The following is a 25,221-nucleotide window of genomic DNA, read 5'->3' as shown; positions in this document are numbered from 1 at the left end:
AGCCCGAGAAGGAGGGGGAGCACGGGGCAGGGAGGGGGCTGCGGGTGGGAGACCCTTCAGGGGGGCACCAGGAGGGGAGCCTGCACAAAGCATAGGGACGGGGAGGGGACGGACGGACGGACGGACATGACACACGCAGCGGGAGTAGGAGGAGGTGGGACACGGTGAGGGATGCAGGGAGCACGGGGGGGTGATAGGGAGGGCCCCAGGCTCGCACGGGTGCAGGGAGCACAAGGATGGGGGGGGGAGAATAGCAGGACCCTGAAGGGACAGAGGTGCCCTCGGGCAGGGGATGATGGGTGCCCGGGGGGGCACCCGTGCCCCTGCCTGCCACACAGGAGCGGGTGCTGCTCTCACGCCTCTTTATTCCGCCCCAGCATCCTTCTTGCCCAGCCCAGGAGGTCCCCGGGGGTCCCTAGAGCAGCGTGGCCAGCTCAAAGCGCTCGGCGCAGCACCCGCGGGGACCCAGCCGCTGCCGGGCCACCTCCCTGCGGTGCCGGGACGCTGCCAGCTCCTGGCGCAGGGCCCTGCTGCGCTCCGGGGGGCCGCCCGCTGCCGCCGCCAACGCCTCCGCTGACACCGAGCTCACCGGGGAGGAGCCACCGCCGCCAGGCTCTGCGAGGAGACAGGCAGCGTCCGGCCCAGATGCGTCACCCACCCACCCACCCACCCACCCGCGGGGCCACCCCCAGGGCTGTGGGTGCCAAAGGGCCCTGCTACCCCCTTTTCCCAATGGCCTCGCCGTGGGAAGAAGGGTGGTGGACAGCCCCGCGGGGCCGTGACAGTTGGGGGTTGCGGGGGTCCCACACTCACTCTGCCGCTCCAGGTCACGCAGGACGATGGTGGAGACAGGCCGTGCCGGGTCCCCGCTGCGGTAGAGCTGCAGCGCCTCGAGGATGTCCGACTCCAGGGCAAACTCTGCATCCCACTCGTAGTTCTCGTCCACCGAGGTGTTCCTCCTGTGGAGATGTGCGTCAGGACAGTCTCCACACAGGCACGGCGAGGGATGTTGGGACGCAGGGGGAAGCAGGCAGTGGGTGAGAGGGCAGGCAGGGATGCTGGGGGGAGAGCTGGGGTGGTCCCCAGGGGCAGGGATGGCGGGGATGCCATAGGGGGGTGTCGCCAGGGAGCAGTGGCCGGGGTGCCACAGGAGCTGGGAGGCAGCAGGGCGGCTCCACACCAGGATGCCCTGGCCAAGCCTTGTGGGACAGGCTGAGAGATGCCCCAGCATGAGCCGGCTCGTCCCCGGCGTCCTGCCTGCGGCTCACCTCTTTCCGGTGCCACTGAGGGCTGGATCCATCCTTGCCCTGCCCTCCTCCGCTGCCAAGCCTCCACCGTGCCAGCTGCCCCTGTCCCTGAGTGGGGTGCCCAGGCAGTTTCCCCCCAGGGATGGTGCCAGCGAGGGGGGCCGCAGGAAGGAGGCACTGCCCCGGCCGCTGCTCTGGCTGGTCAAACTGCCCCGTGGCAGCTTCTCCAGGGGGGCGGGATCCGGCGGCCTGCCCGGTGCCCAGCCAGGCTCTATGGTGCCAGCTGAGGGCATGGCCTCAGTCCTGCTGCCACCAACGGGGAGGCGGTGGGCCAGCTGGGTGGGGGGCCACAGGCTGGCCCCCGGGCTGGGGGAGCTGGGCCAGGCAGCAGTGCCAGGCAGCGAGGCCTTGGCCGGACCCACCGGCAGCATGGGGGGTTTGAGGAAAGTGGCAGCTGGGGGAGAGGTGGCGTTGGCACAGGTGTCGATGCAGTCCGGGCACAGCGTCCGCCCCACGTGCTGCAGGGAGCCCCCAGACTCTGATGGGGTGGGTGGTGGGCTGTCAGCGGGCTCTGGCTGGCCACCAGCATGGCTGGGCTCTGCTGGCTCCTCTGGGGGCGGCCAGTCACCATCGACACACATCTCCTTGAAGAAAGGCAGGCTCAGGTACTGGAGGATCCCGCTCTGGGCTGGAGGGCTGGCCGGCTGCCAGCTGCACCCAAGGCTGGGGCTGGGGGAAGCCGGGGGGCCGAGAGGCAGCCGGGGGGAGCCCTCGAGGGGCAGCGAGTCCCACAGGGCGCTGGCAGTGCTCTGGCAGGGCCCGGTGCTGCTGGGGCTGTCGCGCAGCTCCTCCACAGCGCTGTAAGGCAGAGTCGCGGCGGAGGCCACGGGGCTGATGTTGATAATGCACAATGCCGCGGCCTCATCCACGGGGCTGCTGCTGCCATAGCCGAAGTAGCGGCCCTGGCGGTAGCTGGCGGCCCGGGCTCCCCGGCGGGCCTGCCCCATGGGCCGGGGGCGCAGTGAGACCCCCTTGTGCCAGATGTGCTCCTCCTCCTCCTCCTCCTCCTCTGTGGGCAGCTGGAGGTAGGGCTGGGGCTGTGGGCCCTGGGGGTCCTGCTGGGGGTACAGCCCTGGCTCAGCATAGGGCAGCGACCCGAAGCTGCTCTCCTGTGGCTGCGTGTCAGTCTCCACCACAAAGCGCCCGTCGGGGCCACGGCAGATCCGCTCCAGGGGCACATGCTCCCCGACGTGGCTCTCATACATGGCGTACCGGGAGCCGGCCCCGGCGATGCTGAGACCCAGGCTGGTGCCGGCCTTCTCACCCCACAGCAGCGTCCGGCGCAGGCTCTGGTAGGGAGACGGCTGCAGCTTCAGCTTCACGGTGCTGTCTGGGCTACCAGAGCCATGAGAATTGCTGTAAGGAAGAAGGGAGCTGCTATAGCACCCCCATCCTGGCTCTGGGCTTGTGCGGCTGCCCCCCATGCCGGAAGAGCTTGTGCCAGGCATCTGGCAGCAGGTACCATGACCCTGCCACCGCTGCTGCGGGCTCGACAGACCTGCTCCTGCACTTTCTGATCCTTCCTTCAGCCAAAACTCGCCAGAGGCAGCACCCCAGGGGAGCCCTACCCCACGGCACGCCCTGACCCCAGCACCCCTCTCCTAACACCCCCTCTGTGGCCAGCCCTCGGCCAGTGGCAGTGGCTGGCTGCCCCCTGGCCTGTCCCTCTGCTCCCAGCCAGCAGTGAGTGAATGATAGGGAGCGCAGCAAGATGGGGAGGGAGCATGGCATGGCATGACTTACTGTGGAGGTGGAAGCTTCTTGCTGGGGGAGAAGACGAGTGGTGGATCTGGAAGGTCATGAGAACACAAGGGGATCACACGGCGAGCAACTCAAAGTGATGATGAGGAGACTGCGGCACCCACTCAGCCCTGCTACTGCCCCAGGGGAGCCCTCCAGCCCCAGGCTGGCCTATCCCCTCCCTGGGCACCAGGTCCTGCCACCCTGCACATGGCGCTTTGAGCTCTCCAGGAGCCCCGGCGTCCAGGCACCTGCACCCGGGCAGCAAGCTCCTACCTTGCCTTCGCTTCTGGATGCGGGCAGCACGCCGGCGGTTCATGATGCAGGCGGCCATTGTGCTGAAGATGATGGCCACGCTGAGGAAGCAGATCCCACCGATGACCCCGGCCAGCACTGGCTGCGGCAGGAGCTCTGGCAGCTGGGTGCGAGATGGATACACCTCCATGCCTGGGTGAGACAGGAGACACCATCAGAGGCTCGGTTACCCACAGGGCACACCAGCCCGCCTCCCTCATATCACCAGCACCACAGGGATAAACAGCAAAGCCTCAGCTCTCTTGCCCATTGGGGCTGCTCTGCCTTCAGGCGGACCCACGCCCTCCACCATGCCAGGCACCGGGAACAGGGATGCTCTGTGCAGAGCTCTCCTGCTACCTGGCCTGTGAGACTGAGGTCACCCCAGACCTGCATGTGGAGATGGGTGTTCCCACGGTATTAGCTTTGGGGGTCCTGCTCTGGGCGCTGTGTACCCTGGTCTACTAGCAGGGACACTTGGGGGTGGGAGCAGTGTGAAGGGGTTTCTCTTTGGGAAGATCTAGACCATGCTGGGCACTTCACACCTCTGATTTCTATCCCCAGGGCAGGAAGAGCAAGTGGGCAGCAGCCCAGGCCTTACCTGCTGTGGAGACATTCACCGTGTTGCTAGGATCGCTGATGTAGCTGCCAGCAAAGGCCACCAGTCGGAACTCATAGAAGGCGTCCTGGGGAGCAGAGGGCCATTAGCATTGTTGGCACAGTGGTCAGCCAAGCCTCAGCCCACACAGCTGCAGAGCCGAGTGGCTCTGCCAGAGGCCCCAGCTCTGGGTAGCAGCGACATAGGAGATCTAATCCTCTCCCTTGCTGCGTTGCCCGAGCTGCCCCACAGCCAGGGAGCACCCGGTGAAATTCCCACCTTGATGAGTCCTGGCACCAGCACCTGCGTCTTCGTGCTAGGGATGGAGCGGTCCAGCACCTCCCAGCCACCCTTGCCCTGCCGCAGCTCCAGCGCATAGCCGCTCAGCGCCACTGAGAACTGAGCCGGGGGCTCCCACTGCAGCAGGACCCCACGCGCAGTCTCATTGGCGGTCAGAGCCTGCGGCGGGGACAGGAAGATGCGCATGGTCATGGCTGGCGGCTCTGGAGGCACTGTGGTCACTGGGAAGCCTGAGGAGAAAAGGGATGCTGGTGTGGGAGCTAATGCGAGGGGACAGCAGGGCAGAAACAGGAGCCTCCTCAGTGCTTGAGGGCTCTGGGGGGACAGGAGCTGCTTTGGGGAGCGTGCAGGCCCCCTCTTACCCCTGGGCACAGAGGTGACAATCTGGCTGAAGGGGCCACTGCCCAGCTTGTTCTGGGCCAGGACGCTGAACTGGTAGCTTAAGTCTGGCTGCAGATTCTCCACCAAGAGGTGCTGAGCCCCCACTGGCACAGAGAGTGACACCCAGTCATGATGGGCCCGGGGTGGATGCTTCACCCTGAGGAAATGTGGGAAATGGGAGTCCAGAACTGAGGGCCCCTGGTGGGGCAGAGGGGGCGTGGGACACCAGACGCTGCCCACAGGGACTCACAACGGTGTGTACCAGACGCTGAACCTCTGGAAATAACCCCCGTCAAACCCCGGCTCCCAGGAGATATTGGCTGCCAGCAGGAGTGGGAGCACAGAGACGTTAGTGACAGCGTGAGGACTGGTACCTGGTGGCAGAAGCAGAGAGAAGACCTGTCAGACGGGGTGGCTTAGACAACAGTCATGCAGGGGCATTTCCATCCCTTCCAGCACAGGGAGGCTGGTGTTGTACACCCCAGGGCAGCCCAGCACCCACAGCATCTGCCCACTAGGGACCAGCAACTCACCCAGCACGTGGACAGAGGTGGTGGTGCTGACACTGGCCACCAAGTTGGTGGCCGTGCACTCCCAGACACCATGCTGCTCCTTGATGAGTGGGCGGAAGATGAGGCTGCTGTTCGCATCCACCTGGGCACCACTCTTCCCCATGCTACCCACCTGCATGGCAAGACACGGACACACCGATCATGGGCAACCACCCACCCCACCCAGGGCTGGGACAGCTAACGTGGTCCACCACCCTGGTGCTGGCTTAGGAACCAAGGGGCAGGACTTTTTCCCTGGTTTCTTAGGGGGCAACACAAGCAAAGTGCCCTGAGCCCCTTCTACTGCAGGAACCAGGAGAGAGGTGACCCTGTAGCATCTGCAGGGACACAGATATGGGGACTGTGCTAGAGTGATGCCCCAGAAGCCAAAAGCAGCATCTGCCTCCCAGGAGGTCTCAGCTGGTTCCCCAGAGTGGTGGCTCCTACCTTCAGCCAGGTGACAGTTGGGGGGGGATCCCCATGGGCGGCGCAGGGGATCACCAGCTCCCGGCCCACCTCCTGGAAGTATTCCTCCTTAGGGCGCACTGTGAAGGCAGGGGGGTCCTGGAAGACAGGCACACATGGTGAAGGGCTTGGTGGCAGGCAGGACAGGGTGCAGACCTGCAGCAAAGCAGGCCAACGGGCACGCAGTGTGCCTGGGCTGCTCAGCACGGCAGGGTGGGAGCAGCTTAGGTGAGGGACTTGGGCAGTGTGCCCACCTGCCCAGCCTCACCTTCAGCAGGACACGTGTGGGCAGGGACTCGCCAGCAGTGCCATAGCTGTTGTATGGGGTACACGTGTACACTCCCAGCGCATCGTCGTTCCCCATCGCAATGACGATGGAGCCATCTGGTCTTGTGGACCAGCCAGGGAGCTGGAAGATTGGGGCACAGGGTCAGGATGAGGGGCTCAGGGGGGTGGGAAGGCAGGGGAGGGTGCAAGCGGTGGTACCTTGTCCAGCTCCAGTGGGCGCCCATCCCTCGTCCAGCTGACGGAGAGCAGAGGGGGGTTGGCCCTGGTGGGGCAGCGGATCACACCCTGCATCCCCTTAGGCAGGTGGGTCTCTGGGAGCATGGTGGTCACCTGCGCTGGATCTGTGAGGACAAACAGGGTGCCAGGGCCTGCATGAGGGCGGCAGGGGCCACGGTCCCTGTGGCAGCTGAAGGGGTACCTCCTTCCCACCACAGCCTGTGGGGACCTCCACAGGCTGGCCCAGCAGGGCCTTTCCGTGAGCGGAGCTGCTGACAGCATGGCCCAGGCTCATGAGGGGCTGTGGGGCTCTTACACAGCACTGTGACGAAGGCTGAGGCAGAAGGCGGCTTCCACAGCCCATTGCTGGGGATGCAGGTGTATTTGCCGGCGTCGTCTGGGGTCGTTCGCTGGAGCAAGAGACTCCCATCCACCAGGACGCGGACCCGAGCCTGGAGGTGGCTGTAAGGGAAGGGGAGGGCAGTGGTGAACAGTGTGGCTGGGACTGTCCCCACTGCTCTGGGATGAGCGAACCCCCCAGCCATGCACCCAGCCAGCCCATCACTCTGAGCCACACTTCGCAGGGCCACAGCAGCCCCCGCCAGCCCCAGCACTGCCAGCAGGAGCCACCTCGGTGCCATCCCTGTTCCCACTGTACCTGAGGTGGAAGACGTTGCTGCTGCCCTGGAACCAGGTGTAGGTGAGGTTTCCTGGGTACGCCTCAGCCTGGCACGCCAGAAAGGCATCTTGGGAGACATTGACGGTGACGTTCTGGGGTGGCACCACAATGATAGGTGGCCCTGTAGTGTGAAGCAGAGGGGATAGTGAGGACTGGGGACAGGGGATGGCCCCAGCTGCTCCCAAAGCCCATCATACCTGCACCTGCCCCAAAACCAACCCCTGTGATGTGGCTCCCTCTGTGGCCTGTGGCAGCACCCAGTGGGGTGGCCCACACGGCCAGGGCCGGTAAAGCACCTGCTCTTACCCTGCACGAGTACACGGGTGGTGTGGGTGATGGTACCCTCCTTGCTGGAAGCATGGCAGGTATAAGTGCCTGCGCTGGCGCGCTCCACAACAGCAATGCTCAGCGTCCCGTTCCTCACCTGCAACGGCACCGGGCATGTGGCACAGCCACCAAGGGACAGGACACCCTCAGGAATGTGGCACTGTGGCAGGGCCGGTGGCAGTAGGTGGGTGCCACCATGGTGGGGACGGGCGCCTGCTCTCCAGCCAAACAGAGTTGCATTGCTCTGCATGCCTGGCTGCCCCACAAGACCCTGGCTGAGCTGGGGGACACAACACAGGGGGTAATGGGTGGTTTGCTGTCCTCACCTGCACTGTGTCCCCACTCTGCACAGTCAGGTCGCTCCTCTTCCAGATGACAACAGGCTGGGGGTTGCCAACAGCTGTGCAGGTAAGGCTCAGTGCGTCCCGGTCCTGCACCTCCACAAATGCAGGGGGGGTTTCCAGGAAAGTGGGGGGTGCTGTAAAGACAAGTCCAGACCCTTACCCCCAGGTCCAGCTCAACTGGTGTTGGAAGATGAGTGGATCCAGTCCCAGCCCTGAGAGATCTTGGCTGGTGCTGGGCAGAGCGGTAACCAAGGGTGGGATCTACTGGTACCGTTGACAGTGAGGTGGATCCAGGTGCCGTTCTGGAAGTCAGCGTCGGTGCTGTGCCGGTCAAGGAAGAGCACGCGGCACTCGTACCAGCCTTGGTCCTCGGCACGCAGGAGGTCAATGCGCAGCGAGGCACCTTCCTCGATCCGCACACGACCTGCACACCCAGAAGCGGCCGTCACAGCCAGTGCTGCCGGCTCAGGGACAGCTGCATTCCTGGGCCACCCGCCTCCCCGGGACACCCACCCACACAGCACTTGCCCCCGCTGCGGGCTCAGTGGCTTCCCTGGGGAGCGGGGCCAACTGCCCCACTTGGCAGCAGCAGGGTCTGCCAGCATGGCCAGGCCATGCTCGGCCTTCTTCCACCTCGGCTGGTGCCACAGGGGGCTAGGAATGGCCACGGGACAAAAGCCAGGGTGGCTGCGCCACGGTGGAGGTTGGTCACACCGACATTTAGCACTACACCTCCCGCTGCTGTTGGGGAAATGGGAGAGGACGTGGAGGTGGGCTCTGCCACCTGCCCCCGTGTAGGGTGGCCTCGGCAGGGACCCCCCTGACAAGGTGGGTCCCTGCACCTTGAGCATCACTCTCAGCAGCTGGGCAAGAAAGCTGGTCCCACTGCCCCCTCTGCCTCCCCCTTGAGCTGCCAGCCTGCCTGCAAAATCCCTCCCTGCCCCCTTCCCCCTTGCCTTTCAGGGACCCTTCTCCTGCAGCCTCAGCTGCCCTTTCCCCCAGGAGCCCCCCCCCGGCAGTCTCACCCTTAGGAGCCCTGCTAAGCCTCGGGCACCCCCGCACCGTCCCCTCTCCCCGTGGCACGGAGGGGGTGAGGTTGAACCCCTCGCCCGCCTCGCAGGCATGAGTGCTACAGACCCCCTGAGGGGCACAAGCAGCGGGGTGCTCTCCGGGACCATGGGGCCCTCGGCCCAAGCAGGCAGCAGCCCCGCGCCCCACGGCCTCTTTGATGAGAAGGAGGATAAGGGCGCAAAGCGACAGCGAGCACAGCCCTTTAATCCCCTGGGCTATTATCAGAGCCATAATCGGCTCAGGCGTGCAGCAGGCAATTGGCTCAGCCCCGGCTGGGGTGTGCAGCCAGCAGCATCCACTGGCCTGGCACCCCCGAGGCTACCTGCCCGCGACCCCACTGCAGGCACCCATGGCCCAGAGAACTGCTCCAGGCTGGGGATGCGGGTTTAGCCCTAGGCGTGCCACTGCCTGCGGTTGCCTTGCTCCCAGCACACCACATCAGGGCCACTGCCACACTCCTGGCAGCACAGCACGCAGCTCTTGGTGCTGGAATAGCTCATGACGCTCCCCATCGACATCGGAGAGCTCCCCGAGTCTAGCAGCTTCCTGAAGTGTTTCCAACAAAGCAAGCTTTGCCGAATGCTGTTGTCAGCTCTACCCAGGAGGTCAGTGTCACAGGCAGTCCCACACGCTGCCCAACTCACTGGAGCCCAGGCAGGGCACTGCACGAGTGCTACTGGCAGCAGGAGGCCGCATCCTGCCAGACGAGCCTGGCGAGGAGGAAGAGGAGTGGTGGGACCCAGGCAGACTGGTTTGGGCATGGAGGCTGGGTGGTTGAGGGACAGGATCACATGCAGAGTGCTGGGGCTGTGCAGCCCTATGCAAACCCAGCACACAGACATGTGCAAACCCTTCCCAACAGCGCCCGGACTTCTTCCAGCCACTGCAGCCACCTGCCACATCTCCCACCCCTCCTGCTTCTCCCCACAGTCAGCTCCGACCCAGACCCACAGAATCTCCTGCAACAGGAGGCACAGGGACAGATGGACATATCCGGGTGCCTCTGGCAGCACCCCTCACTCAGAGCACAAAACAACACTCCAGGCAAACCTTGAACACGAGGAGGGTGGCAGAAGCAGTGAGAGGGAGGGGAGCCATGGCAAAACATCCGTGGGACAAGGGGTCTTCCCACGCCTCACCCCAGAGCCGGCTCCCATGCTGAGCCCTGGGAAGCAGGGCAGCTCCGGGAAACCGCATCCCTGCCTGCAGCTGCCAGCTCACAGCCCCAGGAGCCAGGCGGGAGCAGCAGGCTCCTGAACAAAGGTCCCTTTGGAAGGGATCAGAGTGCCCTGGGGACGCCCCCCAGCCTCCCCCTAATCCCCCATGCCGGCCCCAGCCCCCTCCTCCTCTTCCACCACCCTGCTGATAACAAAACCGCCGCTGCCCTCCGGACCAGCATCCCCCAGTGCCTGGCAACCGTTATTCAGAGGGACACAAAGGGGACTGCAGACCCAGCCGCCATGCTTGCCGCCAGGGATGGGGTGCCCAAGCAGGTGGCCAGGCCAGAGACCACCGGCCCTGCTCCAGGCCAGCCAATGGCAAGGGATGGCCCATGACACCATGGGGGATGGTGGCACCTGGGGGAGAGCTGACTCTGTTCCCCCAAGTGGCCCAAGGGCTCTCACAGAGGTGGCTACAGCCCACCTTGTCCCCAGGATGCCCGAAATTGCCTGACGTGGGTGAAAGCAGGGGCTCCCTGGCCCCTCTGGGTGACATCTGATCTGCTCTGCCTGGGAAGGGCTGGAAGAAGGGGCTGCCCTCACCCTTATCCTGCACCCTCGGCCCCTGCCCTTCCCTCCATCCCTTCCCAGCTCCCCAGAGGATTGAAAACAAGCCACCCCCGCTGCCATGGTGACAGCCGCCAGCCCCCCTGCCCACCCACCTCGCCCTCATTACAGTCACCAGACCCCTTCCCCCAGCACATCCCCCCAGCACTGATCCCGGAGCAGCCCAACCTGCTCCCCCCACCCCCCACCCCCCGGGCCTCACTGGCAGCAGGGACAAGGGGGGGCCGAGGGCAGCGCAGGCAGGATGCTGGCAGGTCCTTTCTGGGTAACCTGAGCTCCTGCAGCCAAGGGGCCCTGCAACGCAGGCTCAGGTAACAGGAGCCCAGAGCAGGCCTCCCAGTAAAGCAGGTGCCTTGCCGTCACCAGAGGGTTTGTTGTCACCACTGGTCCCACAGAGCCAGCTCAGGGCTGGCCGTGGAGCAAAAGTGTCCCTGGGCACAGGCTGGCAGCAGGGAGAGACCCAGGTGTGTCCCAAAAATCACTCTCCTCCTGTGCAGCCCAGAAGAGGCAGCATCTCTCTGCCTGCAGTCAGGCAGGACAGGGGTTGGCTCAAACCTCAGCCTGCCATGCATTTTTTAGGCAAGGGCCTGTTTTGGCAGCGGGGGCAGGCTCCTGACCTAGGCATTATCCAGTCTGCTGCTCCAGCCCTCCCCATCCTTTCCCGTGGGAGGATTTTGGTGTGTTGCTGCCACAGGCTTTTGGTGCCAGGCTCAGCCCAAAATGCTCAGCCCTTCCCCTCCTCCCCAGATTCCTCATCCTTGAGGGATGCTCCCATTGTCTCCACCTCCATGCTCACAAGGATCCCTCTTGCTCTGCCACTGCTTCACTTTAAATATCCCATAAAGAGAATATCCCCCTCCCACGCCACAGCCCTTTCCCAGCACAGCTTTGCTCCAAATCCCAGCCAGTCCAGCACCGCCAATTAGTGGCTTCGCCAAAATCCCCTCCCCAGGCTCAACCTTCAAGCATGGGCCAAGGCGGCGGCGTGGCAGTGCCTGGGCACCCGCGGCCTCTGGCACGGGGCATCCCACTGTCACCGGCCCCAGTCCGGTGCAGCAGGCAGGACAGGAGAGCCAGGGCAGCGCAGCAGGCAGTACCACGACACCACGCCTCAGGTGCGTGCAGGCAGGTCCCCATTTGCAAGGGGGTGGTGCTGGGGGAGGCCTTGGCAGCCAGAGGCCACGGTGATGGGGGCGATGGCTGGTGTGCTGGGAGCCTCCTGCCTGGGGAGCTTCTCTCACCCTCCACCCCAGTGGGGATCCCTCCCCGCTGCCGAGCTGGGCCAGGGGCTGAGTCTCCCCTGCAAGCTGGGTATTCACATCCCTTCTGTCTCCTACTCCAGTCATCCCTGGAACTGCTGCACAAGGATAGGACTCTGCCCTGCCTTGGGGACCTCCCCAGTCCCACAATGTCCCCTCTTGCTGCCCCAGGGCCAGAGGGAAAGCCCTGCGCTTCCCCACCGTCCTGGGAGCGTGATTAATGCTGTCTGACAGCAGCAGCCCTCGACTGGGGCCCAGCCAAGGAGAGCAGGGACATGGGACACCGGAGCCAGACTGGCCGGCCTCGGGTAACCCCCCGGGCCAGTCCCAGCCCGGAGGCTGGAGCCAGGAGGGCCCCCCCAGGACCCCATAATCACCCACCACCATGGCACCCCAGCCACAGGACTTACCTATGTACTCTGGGTCCACCCGCGGCGAGTACAGCCCGAACTTGATGAAGATGGGGAGGATGAAGCCGAAGCGGACCCACTCGATCACGTAGAGAGGGGGACGGGCCTCGTGGGCGTCCAGGAGGTCGCAGCCCAGCACCGTGCTCTCCCCGACTCGCCCCACCACGGCCTGGGACTCGCTCTGGCCGCTGCCTGACGGGAGCGAGGCGGGAGGGGTGAGCCCCGCCACCGGGACGGGACCCTGCCCTCCCCCGAGCCACGCAGCCCCCGGACCCCTTCCCAACCGGCGGCACCGGCCACCCCCAGCCCCGCGGCGTCGGGAGCGGCACCACGCGCGCTGTCCCCGCCGCCACCCGCGTCCCGGGGGCCCGGCACCGGCCAGACCGGCCCCGCCGGCAGCGCGGCCGCTCCCGCCCCGGCTCGGCCCCTCCGCCGCGGGCAGGACGGCGGCCCCTTACCCTCAGCGCCGGCGCCGGCGAGCAGGCTGAGGACGGCGGCGCGCAGCCACCACCGCATAGCCCAGGTCCCCCCTCAGGCGGCTCCCGGGACGGGGCGGGCGGGCGGCGGGGGACCGAGCGGCGGCGGCGGATCGCCGGCGCCTCAGGGCCCGCGGACCGGCGGGCTCCGCCGGGCTGGCCACGGCGCACCGGCCCCGGCCGGGGGGCGCTGGCGGCTCCGCGTCCCGCCGCTCCTCATGCCCGTCCCGCGGAGGCTCGGCTCGGATCCGTCCCCACGCTCCAGCCACCGCCGCCGCCGGGCGGCCGCAAACAAACCCGCGGTGCCGGGAGGGGCTGCCCCAGGCCCCGCCCCCCGCCCCGCCCGTTGCCACGGGGACAGCCAATCGGGAGCTCGGCGCCGGGCGTCCCCGAGGCGGCCAATGGTGGAGCGGGGCAGCGGGATCGGCGAGGGCTGCTGGGAGTTGTAGTTCTGGCGGGAAGGCGAGGGGACGCGGGTGGGACACTGCTGCGGGGTATGGGTGTGTGATACACCCGTGGGACACGGCGCGGGGCGTGTGCGTGACACCGGTGTGCGTGACCAGGTGTGTGACGCCAGTGTGCCTGCACGCTGTTTGGCTGGGAACATCGGCTGCCCACGGTGCCCACCCAGGGCTGCTGCAGGCTGAGCCCTGCCGTGCTGAGCCCTGCGGTGCTGTGCCCAGTCATGCTGTGCCAAGCCATGCCATGCCGTGCAGTGCCACACCGTGCCGAGCCCTTTCCTGCCATACCGCACCATTTCATACCACGCCAAGCCATGCTGTGCCATGCCAAGCTGTGCCGTGCCACACCACGCACAGCTCCGTGGCAGGGAGGCAGCGCATGTGTGGGCACAGGGCACCCCCGTGACCGCCGTCTTGCCAGGGCTCCCCACCTGCCCTTCCCTATCCCAGCTGTCTCCTCTGTAATCCCATCCTAAATGTGTCCCTGGCGTGGGGACGGCCACCGGTGCAGTGTCCCCATCCTGCCAGGCTGAGCCGGAGCTGGGCTGCCCGCCAGGCTGGGGGCTCTGGAAAGCCTCCTGGGACAGGGGCTGACTGGGGAGGGGACATCCCCCGCGTCCTGTTGCCACCATGGAGCGTGGCATCGAGGGTCGAGCATGGCCATGCTGGACTGCGTGTGCCATGCCGGGCCCTGCTCTGCAGCACTGCCAAGTCCCAGGTGCGGCACTGAGCACTGGGTTGGGGATGCTGGGGCAAAGCCCCCATCCCGGTCCCCCTTCCCTGGGACATGGGGGTCTGCGGTCCCCCCCGTCAGCCCGGCCTGGCCCGGCCCCCTGAGCCTGGGAGACTATTAAGGACAGAGCTAAAGTAAGAGGAGTTAAAGTAAATAATTCTGCGGTTAAGCTGCTTTCCTGCATCTCACAGGCCCATGTGAGTCCTGCGGCTCCCATGGGCTTAAGCGCTGTGGCTGGACGGTACTGCGCTGTCCCCGTCATCCCCGTCCCTGTCCCCTGACACAGGGCTGCCCCCCCCCCCCCCCCACTCATGCCCCAGGTAAGGGGTGAAGGCAGAGTTGAGCACCCATAGATGGCCCCATGTCCTGACATTGTGTCACAGCCCACCAGAGCCATGGCATCGCTCATGGACCATGGGTACTTCCCGAATCTCCACCAGGGAAGGGCCATGGGGCACCAGGCAGAGCAAGGGGCTGCTTTCTGTCCCCTGCTTTTTGGGGTGCTCCACAGCCTGTGGTGAAGACCTCTCCTCAGTCACCTCCTCTGTCCCTGCTGGTCCCACCCCAGGCCCTGTGGGAGGAGCGGGGTCCAAGAGACGGGAACACTGGGGTGCTACAGCCACCCCAAGGCAGTTGGTTGCCCCCAGACAGGTCTCTGAGCAGGGCACAGCCATTTTGTCAGTGGTACCCGGTGCCACCACCCTGGTGCTTTGTTCCCGAGGGAAGACGACGACATTTTGGTGTTTCAGAGCAACGTTTGGGGGCCTGGGGAGTTGCCTCGCAGAGGCGATAGCTCCGCCAGCCCAGGGTGTGGAAACGGCGCTCATGCCCAGTGAGCGCCAGGCGCTCCCAGCCATGTGCCGCACACCCGGGAATGGGGACGGTGACACTTCTTGCACTTAGGATTTAAATGCCACCAAGGTTAGGAGCAGCTGAGAAGAGATTTTCAGGATTGGACTTTTGGACAGAGATGCCTAAATTCCATCTAAGCTACACTTTAAGCATCAACGTCCTGGGCCGGCCCCCGTGCGCTGACGCAGCTGCCACCCTCTGCGTGGCATCACTGCTTTGGCGGGCGACCAGCTCTCAGGCCCGCTCGCTGGTGGCCGAAATGCAGCCACTCGCGCTCCCCAAGGGCCAAGGCTGGGCAGAGACCCAAGAGCCAGGACCCCTGCAGCCGGGACGTGGCTGCCGACCGAGCTGGGTGGCACAGCGGGGTGGCAGGGAGCCTGGCAGAGCCACGAGCGCATGTGCTGCCTGCTGGTTCCCCATACACAGACCTGGAGAGAAGCCACAGGAGAGTCCTTTAATGCAGGGACAGACAGCAGAACCTCGGGGCTGGGAAAGGCCCCCCACCATTTTGGAGCGACAGCCTCCATCGAACCCATCCAGCACACGCTGCCCCGAGGAGACGGTCGTGTTCACGCATCCTCGCTGTCCTCTCCAGCACTGTGGCACGGCAGATCCCACTGGTGAGCTGGGCTTTGGGAGCCGCAGCTCCCCTCCCGCTCACTGTGCCCGGCACGTCACCAGCTGTGGCCCTGGCATGGCACAGGGAGCCCCTCCAGGGAGGCGAGTGACATAGAGCCAGGACTCCTCGCTGCAGGGCTGCACCTACCAAACGCGCTGGCAGAACTGGATCACGGCTTGCTCCTGCTCCCGTGTCTCGATGGAGCCGGGCCGCAGCCGTCGGATCTCCCAGATGGCGTCGTTGCCATTCATCTTCTGTGCCTTCGCCAGGTAGCAGGCCAGCATGGTGCCCGTCCGGCCGTGTCCCAGCATGCAGTGCACTGCCACAGCCTGTCCGGCACCGCCGCACCGTCAGCTGGCACCAGCACGGAGGGATGCGAGTGTCCCTGCCGCAGCCCCCCGTGCTCCCCAGCACCACCCCTTGGTGTCACAGGCGTTGCCTCCCTTGGCATAACCTCTCCCTGGGTGCCACCTCCTACCGTGCGAGGTGTCACCCCGCTGCGGTGTCACCCCCTCAGCGCTGCCTCCCCGGTGTGATGTGCCCCTCGCCATACCTCACCGCGGGCGTTGGCCTCCTCCACCAGCTGCAGGAAGCTCTGGATCTGCCCGGGTGTCGGAGGGCTGAAGTCGGGCACACGGAGCCGGTGGAGGTGGATGGCCGGGCAGCAGCCGTGGTGCGGGGGTGCCCGCTCTGACAGCGACACCAGGTGCCGCACGCCCTGGCCCAGCAGGAACCGGTAGTGCCCCGGCTCCCGCGGCATGCCCAGGCCCGCCAGCCGCCCCTCCGCCACCCACGAGAAGTTGGGGGGCTCGGACGCTCCCATCGCCTGCGGGGATCAGTACTGTGGCTGCCGCGTTCCCTGGGGACAGGGTTGCTCTGGGGACCCCGGCCGGGCTGCACCCCTGCGAGACCATTGCCAGGACCCCTGGGACCCCGCCCCAGCTCAGCCCCCCCCAGGATCCCCTGCCAGGTCCCCCGGGAGACCGTGGCCAGACCCCCCCAGCACCCGCTGGCCAGGACCCCCCACGTCGGGACTGCCGGGACCCCCTGGCCAGGCCCCAGGACCCCCAGTTCAGGCCGCCCGAGATCCCCGGGCCTGTCCCCCCGACCAGGCCCGTCCCCGCCCCCCCGGCAGCCCCGCACCGGCCAGAGCTCCCCGTAGGCCGCACCGCCCGGGCCCGGCCCCCGCGGCCTGCCCCGGGCGGGACCCCGGCCCGGCCCGGCCGATCCCCGCAGGCCGCCCCCAGCAGGCCCGGGCCCCTCCGGGCGCCTCCCGCCCCGCCGTACCGGGGAGGCCGCGCGGCGGCGGAGCGGGGCCCAGGGAGCGTCTGCAAAGAGCGGCGGCGCGGGCGGGCAGGGACCGTCCGCCAGCGGCGGGGCCGCGCCGGCCGCCGGGACACGGGGCCGCGCCCACCGGGGCTCCGGGGCTGCACCCCCCCCCCGGCGGCACCGGGACACGGGGCTGCCCCGGGGCTGCCCCGGCCCCTGCCCCTCCCGGCCCCGGCCCCCCGAGTTTCACCCCTGCCCCAGGCCCCCTCCGTGCGCAGGGGCTGGCGGGGGTGCACGTCCCCCAGCGCTGGGCAAGGGGGTGCCTGTTTCTGTCCCCCTTGCCCGGCCCCAGTGTCCCCAGGACGGGAGCGGGGCCCCTGGGCTGGCAGCAGCCCCTTCCCCCTTCCTCCTCTCGCGCGGACCCTCACCCTGATGACTTTTCTGAGCCTGGATTAATTGCCTGAGCCATGCCAAGCTTTGGTGGGCTTCAGTGTGTCCAGCAAAGACCATTGCTGCTTTTCAAAACCATTTCTTCATTTGTGTGATGCCAGGTGGCTTTGCGGGGGGTTACACAGCAGGGAAGGGAGCGGGGACACAGCCCGCACGGCAATTACAGCTCGCCCAGCGCTTGCCAGCCACCCTTAGCGAGAGCATAGGAGTGCACCAACCCCACTCCCGGTGCCAGGCGTCAGGGCTTCAGGTAGACTTCACCCACGATCTGGTAGGGGAAGTTTCTCCAGCCGAAGATGAGGGCTTTGTCAGGTCTGTTGTTCATGGCCTCCATCACCCCCGAGGTGGAGATGCCCATGTCCCACATGTACACAACCGACATTTCCCCCACAAATGACTGCTGGGCGTCAAAGCCACCCCCGAAGGCGTCCTGCTCCTGCCCTAGCACGATGGCCGCCTCCGCCCCCACCGTGTAGCCCTTCTGCAGCCCCTTGCGGGGCCAGGGCTTCCCGTTGTACCAAAAGCCCACGATGCCGGTGGTGGACTCCCAGCTGGCGCAGACATGCTCGCTCACCGTGATGCTCTTGGGGATGCTGAAGGACACAAACTTGCCCCCCACGTAGAGCCGGTACTCACCGGGCTTGGGCTTGAGGAGGAGGATCTCATTGTCCTGCACCTTGGTGGCATAGGAGAAGAGGCTGTAGGGCCGGGTCAGATCGGTGTAGGACCGCAGGCACACGGTGAAGTTCTGCAGCGGCTGCTCTGGCTTCGCCCTCACCAGCACGTGGGAGTCTTTGGTCTCTTGGGGAAACACGAACACGTTGTCCAGCAGGTCTGGGATAGGTGAGAAAGAGGTGGCTGCTCCTGCCACGGTGAAGGCATCCGGCCAAATCCCCCAAGGGGAAACAGGATTGCAGTGTGCCAGTGAGGAAGCCACCACCAACCTGGAGGTGGCCTCCAGCATCAGACCCGGAGGTGGATTGCACCACTAAAACCGGCCACATGTGGGCTGTGATATGGGGTGCCATGGGCACGGGGTGGTGAGGACGAGCTGTGGGAAGGAGGGGAAGAGCCTTTGTCCCCAGCCATCCCCTTGGTCCTCTCCCTACCATCTATCCACAGGTTGTAGGTGGCCACGGCAGTGCCCAGTGAGCTGGTGGCTGTGCAGATGTAGGTGCCCAAATGGGTCTTGTTGAAGGAGGGGAAGAGAAGGATGTTGTCAGGGCCTTTCTGCAGGGGGTCGTGGCTTCCTTCCTTCTCCCACAGGAACTCCTGGGGGCTGAGCCAGGCCAGGTGTCACTCAGGTGGGTGGACACCCCGGGGTGGCCATGCCATGGGGTGGGGGGACACGGAGCGATCATGGTGCTCCCCCCCCCAGCCCCTTCTTCTCCAGCTGCTCATGGGGCCAGGGATACTGGAGCTGCCTGCCCCACGCTGGTGCTGTGCCAGAGGCTGTGGAAGGGGCAGGGAGTGCCTTACCTGGCGTCCCCTGTGACCTTGCAGGAGAGCATCAGCTGGTGGTACAGGGTGGGTGCCGGCGGGTGAGCCTGGATCTGGGCAATCACTTTTTCTGCAGCACCCAGAGGGAAGGGCCAGGCTGGGGGGGGGTCTCCCTGTCCCCCCTGCCCCACCCATGGGGCCCGACTACACCAGCCTGTGGGAGCCGCACGTCCCTGTCGCTGCCCCTGCCGCAGCCCTGCAGCACTCTTCGTGGTACCTGGTGTTGTGTCCCTGCTGCCCCTCACTGCTGCACTCCTTGTGGTGCTCAGGGTGCCCCTTTTGGTTCTCACTACACTGCCATCGCATCTCCTCCTCCCACCCCTGCTGCACCCCCCCTGCACACCCAGCACACTGCGCTGACCCCACTGCACCCTTCTGTTCTGGGTGCCTCCTCCACTGTGCAGCTACAGTGTGACCTCCGCTCCTCCCCCTGCACCCACTGCACCCTTGCTGTACCCTCGCTGCACCCACTGCACCCCTCACTGCACCTGCTGCACCCCTTTGCAGTGCTCAGGGTGCCCCACTGCTCCCCACTGCCACCACCACGGCATGTCCCCCTATACTCACTGCACCCGCTGCTCCCCACTGCTCCCCACTGCACATTCTGCTCTCTCCATGGGACCCGGAGGGGGTCCCAAAGCAGTCCCTCCGCCCCTACCTTTCGGGGCAGTAAGGTCAAAAAGTGCTGTGAGGGTGAGGAGGCAGAGCCACAGCTGCCCCATGGCACTGCTGAGCCCTGCTGCTGGCACCTCCATGGTGAGGGGGAACAGCAGAGCCACCCTGCCGCAGCCCTATGGCTGCTCAGGGTCTGTGCTGGGGTGAGCGTGGCTACGCAATGGTGACGTTCACCTGTGATCTTTGTCCCCAAGTGTTTGGGGCACTGACCTGCAGGGCTGTTTGGCAATCTGGTGAGGGGCCCGGGGCTGGTTTGCCTGCCTGGGAGCCTGCAGACCCCGCGGGCTGGCAGGGAGCCCTGGGGACAGTGGGTGTGCATGGGGACGGGCATCCGGGACAGGTCCCATGGCCCCAGGGGCTTGTGCTGAGCCCCTGCCTGCCTGTCCCTAATCACTTCTGCTGTTTTGTGTGTGGTTGGGCAGCTCTGGAGCTGGTGGATCTGCATCCTGCCCACATGGGAGCTGGCCGCGGGGGCAGCTTGGGGGGGGTATGGGCAAGGGAAAGGGTACCCCAGGCATCAATGGTGGGTCAGTGGCAGGTGCTGGCACTCAGGGGGGCCCTGCCAGGCTGAGCAGTGCCCTCAGCTCTCCCCAGCTCTGTCCGAGCCCTGTCCCGACTGGAGCTCCCTGGCTGGGGCATGCAGATGGCACCTTCTTCTTGGCAGGTTGTAGAGGCAAAGGGGTGATGGGGATGGGGAGGGGAGAGCGGGGGCTGAGACTGTCCCAGCCCCGGATCCAGCCGACTTTCATGGCCCCAGCACCTCCCGGAGTCGGGGTTTCACCACCACATCGCCCTTCACTTCATAGCTCAGGCTCTTCCAGGCCAGGACAGCGGGCGGCAGGCGCAGGGACTGGTAGGCGGCTCGCATCTTGTCTGGGGACAGCCCCATGTCCCACAGGTAGATGTCAGCCAGCTCGCCCGAGAATGAGTTGTAGACGTCGAAGCCACCCCCGAAGGCGTCCTGCTCCTGCCCCAGCAGAACAGCCGCCTCCACCCCTACTGTGTAGCCCCTCTGCAGCCCCTTGCGGGGCCAGGGCTTCCCATTGAACCAAAACTCGGCGATGCCAGTGGCAGACTCCCAGCTAGCACAGACGTGCTCCCAGTCCCTGCCACCCTCGGGGACACGAAAGGTGACGAACTTGCCCCCCACGTAGAGCCGGTACTCGCCGGGCTTGGGCTTGAAGAGGAGGATCTCGTTGTCCTGCGCCTTGGTGGCGTAGGAGAAGAGGCTGTAGGGCCGGGTCAGATCGGTGTAGGACCGCAGGCACACGGTGAAGTTCTGCAGCGGCTGCTCGAGCTTGGCCCTCAGCACCACATAGGCATTGCTGGGGTCCTTCCGGAAGACAAATACCTTTCGGTACAGGTCTGGGGGATGAGAGAGGGGATGTGGCAGGAGGCTGGGGAGTCCTGCAGCCCCCTGTGACTGCCTCTGAGCCTTCCTCTTTCCCCCTGCCCCGGGTGACTCTGCATCCCTGACGGCCCCTCTGCTGACCCCAGCCTTGCTCCAGCATCCTCCAGCCTTGCTGACCGGGCTCTGGCACAAAGCAGAGGGCTCCAAGAGCTGCTGCCATGTCCCCCCTGGACCTGCCCCACCCTGTGCCAGCTCCTGTCCCCCAGCATTGCCCCTACCTTCCTGGGCCACGATCCCCGAGAGCACGGCCAGGACAGCAAGCCAGAGCTGCAGCTGGCCCATGGTTCCAGGCGCTGCGGTTGATGCCGGGAGAGGAGCCGCCTTGGTGCAGGGCTGCTGCCCGCCGGGTTTATGGGCTGAAGGGTGGGAGGGGACCCGCCTCCCCCCAATCCCATCCCCAGCAGCCTGGCATGCCCAGGAGGAGCAATTTCATGCCATCACGGGGCCGTGTCGCAAGACCCTAGGTCACCCGCCTGCACGGGGCTCCCCTTGGAGCTGTGCCCCAGGCGCGTGCCCACTGGGGCAGCGGGGGCACCCCGGCCACGTGACATCACCTCGGTCCTCTCGTGTCACCCTCCCCTGGGCAAACCCCCTGTGGGAGCGACCCGGTTTGATCCCGGCTCGTCTGAGAGGAACAGCGAAAGCTGACCCCGGCCCCCTCGCCCTGACTTGTGGCTCTCGTCCTGGCCAAAGGGACGGAGCCTGAAGCCAGAGCCGTGGGCACCAGGTGGCAGAAGAAACCGCAGCAAAGCTGAGTGGCCAAGGGTCTGGTGTCCTACGAGGGTGTCCATGGTCTGGGCATCCTCTGAGAGCGTCCATGTGTCCTGCGAGCAGATGGGGCTGGCGCACTGCATGCTGTGGCCCCCACCCGTGTGTAGACTGGTTGGGAAGGGGGAGGATTTTGTCTGCTCGGGGCTCCGTAATGATGGTGCTGGTCAGGGGGTCTGGGCTGGGGATGTGGGGCCGTTGCCTGGGTATGCTGGGGGAGATAGGTGGCAGGGCAACAGCGAGATGCTCTCAGCTGTGGGTGGCCACCCCCTTTTTGGAAGAAAATGTGGGCTTGTTCCCCACTGAGTCTGTCCCTGAATTTACCAGGGATGAGCCTCCAGGAACCTCAGGGCTTGGCTCAGCCGGGGCGTCTCCTTGTGCGCTGCTATGCCAGGCCCTGGACCCCGCGGGGGGGCAGGTCCTGGCCGCAGGCTTATGCCCCTTCATCGCCCCCCCTCCAGCTCTCCAGCCACACCCATTTCGCATCCTGTGTGCCTTGTGACTGCATGCAGCCATCTCTTGTGGACCATGGCTCAGACGCCTCCAGCGCTGGATATAAATCACCCCACTTCCCGCTCATAGACTGCAGAACTTCATTATGAACACTTCCTGCTAATTTGGAGGCATGAAGAGAACCACCTCCCACTTCCCATCCCTCGGCCTGCGGGAGCCTGGCCAAAGGTGATAGATGTCAGCCCCCGTGCCCCCCCCGCACCTCCCGGCCCCTGCCATTAACTGAGCTTGGTGAGCGGCTCTGACAGACGTATATATTGTATGTAATTCCCACTGGCTGATCTCGGACATGACTCTTATCTCGGCTTGTCAGGAGGGAGTGAAAAATCCCCCGTCGCTTCACATCACCACTGCCCTTTCTGCCTGCTGAAATCTCCCGGTGGAGCTGGGTAGGCGGGGGTTGAGCCTTGGGGGTCCCCAGAGGTGTGCAGGAGCCTGGGGCTGACAACCCCCGGGGGCTTGGGGAGATGCTTGAGGCACCCCAGGGCTCTCTCCTGTGAGCAAATTGGGGTGTCTGGCCGCAAACAGTGGGGCTGAGACCCCAAGGAAGAGGATGGAGGGAGGAGTGGCACCAAGCCTGGCACATAATGGGCCCGTGTTGCTCTCTCCTGGGTCCTGGGGGAGCGTTGCCTGTGTGGCAGAAGCTGGGGGGCTGGTGCGGACACTGTGGGGAGAGGGGACTGTGCTGGGGGCCGGGGTGCCAGGGGCTAGCATGAGGCCTGCGGCTGCAGCTCCAGGAGCTCAGCCGCTGCCACTGGCACCTGCCCTGCGGCGGCAGAGCCAGGCAGCGAGCAGTGCTGCGGGCCCCAGGCAGCAGTGCAGCACCCCCAGCCCCTCGCTCAGCCCCAGCACGTAGTCAAAGTGCTCAAAGGTGCCACAGGTGGGCTGCAGCAGCTGGGCGTGCAGGAGGAAATCCACGGCCAGCCCCATGCCATAAGGCACCCAGAGCCCAAAGAAGAGCCAGCTCGCACTGATGCCTAGCTTCCAGCCTGACCTCAGCCACGGCACAGCCAGCGTGGCCACCAGCAGTGCTGCTGGCAGCAGCAGGAAGAGGCAGAAGCAGAGGGCGAGGTGCAGCAGGTACACTGGGGAGAGGATGTCCACGCTCCGGCGGAGGCAGCTCGTCTCCGCGGCTGCCACCGTGCCACTGGCGAGAGCTGCTGGCGTTGCTAGCAGCAGTGCCCCGGCCCACATGGCCACAGCCAGCCGCTGGCTCCGGGCATCCCAGCGACACCAGGCGGTGCTGCAGGAGCCGCTGCCCACCAGCAGCCCCTGCGCGAAGAGGCTCCAGTACCACAGCAGGTGGGTGAGCCTGCACAGCCCTGTGCCCAGTCGCCAGCCCTGCCTGATGCCTACTGCCACCGGCGGCAGCAGGGCGGCAAAGAGACCCGTCCCCACTGCCAGCTGGGCCACCAGCGCTCGGCTCTGGGGCCAGCACCAAGCATGAGGCCGCTTGGCCAGTGCCACCAGCAGTGCCCCAGTGCCCAGGATGGCTGTGGCACAGGTGATGGCCAGAAAGGTGGGGGCTATGCGCTGGAAGAGGGGACAGTACTGGTTGTGGCAAGGCGCAGCGTCGTAGTCCAGGAAGGTCACGTTACTGTCATCATAGGAGAAGTTGCTCATGATCTCCAGCAGGTCCAGGGAGTTTTCGCTCTCTAGGACTCTAGGGCTCTGTGAATGAGACCAGTGGGTGTCAGGCAGGGATGTACCCAGCTGACCGCAGGTGCCTGCATCCCACAGCATTGCTTGAGACATTCCCTCTGATGGGCTGCTGCTCCCTGCCATGGAGCTGCTGCCCTGCTGGTGCTGGGGCATTCATGTACAGCCCTGGTGCAGGTTAAGCAGGGCAATTTATCAGGCAGGGACACGCTGCGGCGAGAGGGGAGGCCGCGTGCCCTCGGGGGCATGGGATTGTCCTGGGCTGGCCCCGCTGTGCATGGAAGCACAAATTTTCTTACAGCCTCAAAGGAGGGTCGCAGACCCCCAGCGGGTGGGTGCAAACCCTGCAGCAGGTAGGTGCAAACCCCACCGAGCCATCTGCAAGTGAGTGTTTGCTGGCAGCACCCAATGCGAGCTGTGGCCCTGCTCACCACTGTGCACCCACACGGCCCCAGCCCTCGCGTCCAGCAGGATGGGAAGTCGCTGAGGAGAAGTGGCAGGGGATGGGAGAGGCACTCACCACCGGGATACAGTTGCCCATGATGTGTGTCCCAGGACGGCACCTGCTCCTCTGTGTTCGGAGGTCTTCAGTGGGTGCTGTGCGTGGCAGCCAACGCTCAGCCACGTGCGCTCACCGCAGGGCGCTGTGCCCAGCGGTGCATGCTCAGGGGTGCACGCTCTCCAATGGGCACCACGCACAGTGGTGCACACTCTCCAAGAGCCGTGTTGCACAGTTGGTGCCTGCTCCGTTCGCTCTCCCTCAGGCTCCGCTCCTCCTGGTCGAAAGGGAGGCGAAGGACTGCAGTAAGGAGATAAGAGCTGCCTCCTTAATAGGCAGCCCTGCCCTTCTGGCCTGGTAATACCCTTTGCCAGGGCCTGAAGGAAACAGGCGGGTCACTGCTGCCAGTAAAGCCAGCGAGCCGCCAGTGCAAGCCTGCAACTTCTTGAGCAGGAAACAATCACTTCTTGGCAGAACACCTTTAATTAGGAATTGTATTTACAGGCACCCTGCCTATGTGGATGCTTCTATTGCTGGCCAGGACTCAGGCGCGTGCGGAGTTTCATCCCAGGGATGCCGGCTGTGTGCAAGCCTGGCTCTGGGGCATAGGGTGGGTGTTGCCGGTGCAGGATGCGGGCAGCTGCCAAGGGGACCCTGTGGCAGCGCAGCCCAGACACTCGGTACTTTCCAGCTCCCGTACAGCAAGGAAATTTGCAGGTCTTCCTCCAAAAGCCCCACTGAGAGGCCAGATCCTGTGAGGTCACCCTGCAGCACTGGGGCTGAGTCATGGGCTCCCTGGGCTGCAGTGGGCAGCAAGACCAGCTTGGCAGGGGACTGGCAAGGGCCGGGGGCATTTGGTGGCCCTCATGCCTGGTGAGAGCATTCATGGAGGGTGGTGGGGCTGGGGGGCACTCAGGGGGTTGGGATTGAGGGTTACTGTTGTTTGGCAGAGCTGGCAATTTGGGAGGAGCTGAGAGTCAGGGTCTGGGTGTCTGCAGTGGGAGTTTGGGGGACTAGGGGGGGGGATTTGGGGGTGAAAGGGCTAGGGGTCTGCACAGGGGGTCTGGGGACAGGCAGCTGATGGAGACTATGGTTTGGGGGGCTGAGGCGGGGCGAGGGTCAAGGCTTGAGGGGGCCTGAGCTATGCCTCCATGGACGGTGTGACAGGCTCAGCTGCACCCCTCCCATGCTGTGCACTAGGGTGAGCCGTGTCCGCCCACCAGGCTGAGCTCTGCCCCCTCCCCTGGCCTCGGTGCCCCCAGCTCCCCGTCACCCTGGGGGGGGTGTCACAGCCATGACACCTCCCAGGCCCTGGCAGC

At 65.6% G+C, this 25,221-nt stretch overlaps 5 protein-coding genes across 6 annotated transcripts; all 5 read right to left on the bottom strand.

Moving 5' to 3' along the window:
- Positions 1 to 348: 348 nt before the first annotated feature.
- IGSF9 (immunoglobulin superfamily member 9) lies at positions 349 to 12,797 on the bottom strand. Its single transcript, XM_069794022.1, has 20 exons — positions 12,476 to 12,797; positions 12,018 to 12,209; positions 7,762 to 7,914; positions 7,473 to 7,624; positions 7,126 to 7,243; positions 6,799 to 6,940; positions 6,457 to 6,602; positions 6,123 to 6,265; positions 5,905 to 6,045; positions 5,619 to 5,735; positions 5,154 to 5,304; positions 4,871 to 4,994; positions 4,602 to 4,777; positions 4,219 to 4,469; positions 3,943 to 4,027; positions 3,324 to 3,494; positions 3,051 to 3,096; positions 1,269 to 2,663; positions 814 to 959; positions 349 to 615 (listed from the first exon to the last, which is right to left on the bottom strand). Exons 1-20 carry the CDS (start codon positions 12,531 to 12,533, stop codon positions 416 to 418), a joined length of 4,107 nt encoding a protein of 1,368 aa, XP_069650123.1. The 5' UTR covers positions 12,534 to 12,797; the 3' UTR covers positions 349 to 415.
- A 2,182-nt stretch (positions 12,798 to 14,979) lies between these two features.
- On the bottom strand, positions 14,980 to 16,599 carry DUSP23 (dual specificity phosphatase 23). Of its 2 annotated transcripts, none has more exons than XM_069794020.1 (4): positions 16,446 to 16,599; positions 15,712 to 15,984; positions 15,306 to 15,487; positions 14,980 to 15,136 (listed from the first exon to the last, which is right to left on the bottom strand). In XM_069794020.1, the coding sequence occupies exons 2-4, from the start codon at positions 15,979 to 15,981 to the stop codon at positions 15,109 to 15,111; spliced, it is 480 nt and encodes a 159-aa protein (XP_069650121.1). In that variant the 5' UTR covers positions 15,982 to 15,984; positions 16,446 to 16,599; the 3' UTR covers positions 14,980 to 15,108. The 2 variants fall into 2 exon arrangements, with proteins under 2 accessions (XP_069650121.1, XP_069650122.1); XM_069794021.1 differs by lacking the exon at positions 16,446 to 16,599 and adding an exon at positions 16,302 to 16,439.
- Positions 16,600 to 16,940: 341 nt separating this feature from the next.
- LOC104323300 (serum amyloid P-component-like) lies at positions 16,941 to 19,777 on the bottom strand. Its single transcript, XM_069794071.1, has 4 exons — positions 19,036 to 19,777; positions 18,357 to 18,447; positions 17,987 to 18,156; positions 16,941 to 17,711 (listed from the first exon to the last, which is right to left on the bottom strand). Exons 1-4 carry the CDS (start codon positions 19,130 to 19,132, stop codon positions 17,116 to 17,118), a joined length of 954 nt encoding a protein of 317 aa, XP_069650172.1. The 5' UTR covers positions 19,133 to 19,777; the 3' UTR covers positions 16,941 to 17,115.
- On the bottom strand, positions 19,036 to 21,137 carry LOC138687339 (serum amyloid P-component-like). Its single transcript, XM_069794096.1, has 2 exons — positions 20,682 to 21,137; positions 19,036 to 20,417 (listed from the first exon to the last, which is right to left on the bottom strand). The coding sequence occupies exons 1-2, from the start codon at positions 20,743 to 20,745 to the stop codon at positions 19,798 to 19,800; spliced, it is 684 nt and encodes a 227-aa protein (XP_069650197.1). The 5' UTR covers positions 20,746 to 21,137; the 3' UTR covers positions 19,036 to 19,797.
- Positions 21,138 to 21,984: 847 nt separating this feature from the next.
- ACKR1 (atypical chemokine receptor 1 (Duffy blood group)) lies at positions 21,985 to 24,219 on the bottom strand. Its single transcript, XM_069794082.1, has 2 exons — positions 23,924 to 24,219; positions 21,985 to 23,415 (listed from the first exon to the last, which is right to left on the bottom strand). The coding sequence occupies exons 1-2, from the start codon at positions 23,942 to 23,944 to the stop codon at positions 22,486 to 22,488; spliced, it is 951 nt and encodes a 316-aa protein (XP_069650183.1). The 5' UTR covers positions 23,945 to 24,219; the 3' UTR covers positions 21,985 to 22,485.
- Between the last annotated feature and the right edge of the window lie 1,002 nt (positions 24,220 to 25,221).

This window comes from Haliaeetus albicilla, chromosome 10, assembly GCF_947461875.1.
Source record: "Haliaeetus albicilla chromosome 10, bHalAlb1.1, whole genome shotgun sequence".
In the NCBI taxonomy this organism is placed as follows: domain Eukaryota; kingdom Metazoa; phylum Chordata; class Aves; order Accipitriformes; family Accipitridae; genus Haliaeetus; species Haliaeetus albicilla.
Note: the sequence above shows the minus strand (reverse complement) of the source record. Positions and strands in the feature narration are given on the sequence as shown.